At 51.3% G+C, this 5,195-nt stretch overlaps 1 protein-coding gene across 1 annotated transcript in view; it reads left to right on the top strand.

The window, feature by feature from the left end:
* Vdac1 (voltage dependent anion channel 1) overlaps positions 1-5,195 on the top strand; it is a 23,793-nt gene that overhangs the window by 5,864 nt on the left and 12,734 nt on the right. Inside the window, exons 3-5 of the mRNA XM_004629354.3 lie at positions 123-172; positions 1,534-1,686; positions 1,783-1,835. Coding sequence (XP_004629411.1) covers positions 123-172; positions 1,534-1,686; positions 1,783-1,835 — 256 coding nt within the window. The remainder of the gene's footprint in view (positions 1-122; positions 173-1,533; positions 1,687-1,782; positions 1,836-5,195) is intronic.

The following is a 5,195-nucleotide window of genomic DNA, read 5'->3' as shown; positions in this document are numbered from 1 at the left end:
CTCAAGCCAGCCAAACCTGCCCTGAAGGCATTCGAAACCAAAAAAAAAAAAAAAAATCCTTCTGCCAGTTTTCCATGGGGGCTGGGCTGTTTACCATCCTTATGGTTGTCTTCTTCCTTTAGGGTTTGGATTAATAAAACTTGATTTGAAAACCAAGTCTGAGAATGGACTGGTAAGTTGTCCCATGTACAGGGACTTTGGGTGTTCGTCACTGACCACCAGGTGCCTGCCATGCCCAGGCAGGGAGGGCCAGAAGGTTGCCTAGTCTGTGGTTGTCACTTCATTGTCTCTGCATCATGTGGCCAGGGGGCTAGGCGAGCAGGCCCTCGGGTCATGCTAGAGAGTGGCTTTGCTTTTTGTCCTGGCTGCTGTTGCTGTGTAGGTGCTGTTGGGACTGACACTCAGGGCCCTGAGTGTTCTAAGCAAGCACTCTGCCACCGAGCGATGCCCCCAGCTTCTTCCTTGTTTCTTATTTAAAAATTGTTCATTGTTTGGTGCCACGGGTTTTTTTTTTTTTTTAATTAAAAATCTTTTTCACTTATTTGGTACAGGATCTCGCTACACAGCTTGGACTCGTAGTGATCCTCCTGTGTCAGCTCCCCAGAACTGGGATTATAGGCGTGCACCGCCATGCCTTGTTGTACTGGCTGGCATGATGTGCCCAAGGTTCTGTGGCCAGCATGGCATGTAGTACTAGGGATTGAACCCGGGTCCTTGTGCTTACCAGGCAGGCAGGCGCTTAGACCACTGAGCTATTTCCCCAGCATGAGTTATTTTATTCTTTTTTTTTTTTTTTTTTTTTTTTTTGGTGGAACTGGGAATTGAACTCAGGCCCTTACACTTGCCAGAGAAGCACTTATTCCACTGAGCCATCTCCCTGGCCCCAGGTTATTTTATTCTTTTTTTTTTTTCAGGTTATTTTATTCTTTAAAAAATTTATTTATTTAGTTGTTACAGCATTTTGCTGTGCAGTTTGGACTCCTAGTGATCCTCCTGTCTCAGCCTTTCCAGCACTGGGATTGCAGGCGTGTACTACCGTGCCTGGTTTCAGGGGCTGGCACAGCGTGCCTGGGGTGGCATGGCATGCGGTACTGGGGACGGAACCCTGGTCCTTTCACTTGCCGGGCAGGTGCTTAGGCCACTAAGCTATCTCCCTAGCCCCCACACAGTTATTTTAGAAAATCTAAGTAGCCTCTTGTAGGTGGGCCCCGCAGCAGGTGTCAGAAGGGAGACGTTCTGAGTGTGAATGACTGCCCTGCTAGCTTCGGCTCTGTGCTTCTGCTGTGTACCAGGTTGGAGGCAGGAGGGAAGCGGGATGGCCAGGAAGTGTCCACACTCGGGGTGCAGGGGAGGTGGGATGCTGTCTCTGGATGGAGACTCCCCTACCGAATTCCATTAGGTAGCAGGCTCTTGGGCCCGTCTGCTCTTGGACTTTGTAACTGACCTGCGGAATCAGCTTCTGCCCACCTGTACCTCATGGCCCGATTGACTGCGCTGGGCTGCAGGCTGTGACTCTGGTCTTTTCCTTCCCAGGAATTCACCAGCTCGGGCTCAGCCAACACAGAGACCACCAAAGTGACGGGCAGTCTGGAAACCAAGTACAGGTGGACTGAGTACGGGCTGACATTCACGGAGAAATGGAACACGGACAATACCCTGGGCACTGAGATCACTGTGGAGGACCAGGTAGGGGCCGGCCGCCACAGGCCTGCCTGCTTTTCCTCCGTTTATATCTGCCGCTGGTCTTGGGACTGACCTGTGCTGTGTGTCTTTCTTGCCTAGCTCGCGCGAGGACTGAAGCTGACCTTCGACTCATCCTTCTCGCCTAACACCGGGTAGGGATCTCATCTCCTTTCCCCGTGCGGATGGTGTGTGATGTTGTGGGTCCTGGGAGCCGTTTGTGACACTGGGTTTTTGGGAGGAAACTGATGGGACCTAAGAGGTGGTTCTAAAGTTCTTTGGTTGGATTTGGGCCCAGGACATAGCTACGCCTGTCCATTCACAGACTGCGCTGGGTTGGGTTGGTGCAAACACTCCTTAGGTGGGAATGGTATGAACCAGCATTTGTGGTTGTAGTTGGGCTGGGGAGTGAGCCAGGGGCTTTGCACTTGCTAGGCAAGCGCCTACCACTGAGCTTCACTCCCAGCACAAGAAGTAGTTTTGAGGGGCCGGGGAGATGGCTCAGTAGAATAAACGCTTGCCTGGCAAGTGCAAGGGCCTGAGTTCAATCCCCGGTTCCGCAAAACAAAACAAAACAAAACAAACAAACAAACAAACAAACAAAAAAAAAAACAATAAAGGCAAGTGGCTAAAATTAATCTTAGAAAAAAGAAATGGTTTTGAGAGCCTCTGTGCTTGGCCTTGTACCCTGCTGTGGATCTGCCAATGCCCAGGCCAGGCTACTTCCCCCACTCCAGCTTCTGCTTTAATGGACAGTGAGGACTTTGGTGAGCAGTCTGGCCTGGCCTGGCCTCCCCTCGTCTTCCCTGTCCTCTTTCTCTACCTCCCCTTACCTCCTCAGTCCTAGGTCTCTACCCCAGGGCCTCGTGCATGTTAGGTAAGTGCTCTTAAGACTGAGCCATGTCTCAACCTATATTTTGTTATTGGCCTCGAACCTGGTGATCCTCCCACCTCTGCCTCCCCACTACCCGGGTGTACAGGGGTGCCCCTGTGCCCGTCTTGCCAGTGTTTTCTGGTCAAATTCCACATTATCACTGTCCGGCGGTAGGCTGCAGAATTACTGGCCTTGTCCTGCTGTGTGTCGTGTGAGCTAGGAGCAGGTCCTATAGCGAGTCAGGTGACATCTGGGTGTAGGAGCCAGTGGGTCGCCGTCGCCAGCCCATTCTTCAGGTATGTAGAGCTCTTCTCCCTGTGTCCTTGCAGGCAGGGTGGCTGCGCAGGGTGTACTTCCTTTGCCTGGGCTAGGTTTTCATGTGGCCTCTGGTTCTCCTTTGTCGTTCCACCTGCTGGCATTGCCCTCTCATACCCTGCCACTGTGTCAGGGAGAGTTATCCAGGCTCTGATGGGACTGGGGGCCAGGGGACAAGCCGTGTGCTTGTGTCTGCTGCCTGGGCTTAGCTGCCCCCAAGGTAGCACATTGGGAATTTGTAAGGGATTTGCTGTGACCTGTGGGGGGCTTTCAGAGTCATTTCTAGGCCTTGCAGTTGTTTTATTTTATTTTGCAGAACCGGGGATTGAACTCAGGCCCTTGCACTTGCTAGGGAAGGGCTTATTATACTACTGAGCCATCTCCCCCGCCAGGCCTTGTAGTTATATTTTTTTCCCTTAAAGTAACTTATTTTGAAATAATTTTATACTTTTCATATATAATTTCATTTAAAAATGTGATGAAAATAATAGTATAAGCCAGGTGTGGAGGTGCATGCCCTAGGGAGGCTGAGGCAGGAGCATCACTGTGAGTTTGAGACCAGACTGGGTACAAACTAAGCTCAAGGCCAGCCTGAACTCACAGTGAGACCCTGGCTCCGAAAGACCAAAAAAAAAAAAGAAAAAAGAATAGTCGTAGAATCCCCTGTGTTACTCCCCTAGTGTCCCCCTTCCCCCGGCATTAATGTCATAAGCAACTGTAGGTCAGTTATTCATGTCATGAGTTACTCAGAATGAAATTTCTGTTGCTGTTCAGTTTTTTGGTGCTGCTGGGGATTGACTCTGGAACCTCACATGCTCCAGGTAGGCGCTGTATCGCTGAGCTGTACCCAGCCCCAGAGGGCTGTGGTCTCCTAAGGTGCTAATGAAGCTGGACAAGGCCTTCCGTCCGGTGACACCATAGTCCCTGCTTTATTCCCATGCTGGTGGTGATGCTGGTGTAGACACATCTGCTGTGCCACCAGTTGTACAGAAGTACTGTGCAGCGCGTACGTGCTGCACATGGTGGTGCATGCCCACGACTCCAGCACTGTGGGAGGCCAAGGCAGGAGGGTTGGGGCTTTAAGTCCAACCTGGGTCACTTAGTGATGTGGCAAAACTCTGTCTCAAAATAAAAAAAAAAAAAGAGAAGGAGCTTGGAGTGTAGCAGTGTCAAGGTTTGGTCATCAGTTCCGCTCCCTTCCCCAGAGTACCCGCTGCATAATTTTTTTTGGTCTTTTTTTGAGGCAGGGTCCACGCTGCAGTTCAGGCTGACCTTGAGCTCCTTTTGTAGCCCAGGCCAGTCCTGAACTCACCTCCTGCCCCAGCCTCCCGAGTGTTGGGATTACAGGGGGTGCCGCCACGCCTGGTTGATCATGACGAATGATCTGGAACTAGTTTAAGTTTCCTGGACTGCAGTTGTTACTGCTATTTAGAGTGTATTCTGCGCTGTAAGGAAGTTGGCAGGAAACAGTGTGCCGTGCTGTGCTGGCAGCAGCTGCCTGGGCCTCGCGAATGGTCTCCTCAGTGCGTCAAGGCTGTGCTGGAGCAGAGTGCAGTGGTGCACACCTGAGACTCCAGCTGCTCTGGAGGCTGAGGCAGGAGGGCTGCAAGTTGGAGGCCAAACCTGGAAAACTTAGTGAAACCCTGTTTCAAAATGCAGTTCAAAACATGGCTCTGGATGTAGCAGCGGGTAAGTTGCTTGCTTAGCATGTGTGAGCCCCTAGATTCAGTCCCCAGTATAGAAAGAAAGCTGTGTGTGTGTGTGTGGGGGGAGGCAGACAGATAGACAGAGGCAGAGAGGGGAGGGTTCAGACCTAGACCTTCTCGTGTTTTAAACATTTTTTGATTTTTGGTATCGGGGATCGAACGCCGGACCTTGCGCTTCCCAGGCAGGTGTTTATGCTGCTGAGCTGTCTCCCGGCCTGACCTCCGTTTGTGTAAGTGCACTGTGAGGTTTGCTTAATGAAGAACGTGTCCCCAGTGCGTTTCTCAGAACATGTCTGTCAGTAAGCAGTTATTAGAATCAGTGAATCAGAAAAAAAAGAATCAGTGAATCAGAAAACAACAACAAAACCCCAGCGAATCAGTGCTGACACCACCCCACCAGCTTCTGTCCCACACATGCCACCTTTACCTGTCACGTTGCCCCTGATGGCTCCTTTCTGCTCTACGCTCTAATGCCGGCTCCTACATCGCATCACCTGTGAGGTCTCTGCTTGCTCTGATTCTCAGCCCTGGACCCCCACGACCTGGATAGTTTTGAGGAGCTGCCAGTTGTTTTGAAGAATGCGCTGCGATGATGTTGCGGTGGTGCGTGTTGGGCGGCC

The sequence above is a fragment of the Octodon degus genome, unplaced genomic scaffold (assembly GCF_000260255.1).
Source record: "Octodon degus isolate 3935 unplaced genomic scaffold, OctDeg1.0 scaffold00029, whole genome shotgun sequence".
Lineage (NCBI taxonomy): Eukaryota > Metazoa > Chordata > Mammalia > Rodentia > Octodontidae > Octodon > Octodon degus.
This window is presented reverse-complemented; position numbering and strand designations above follow the sequence as displayed.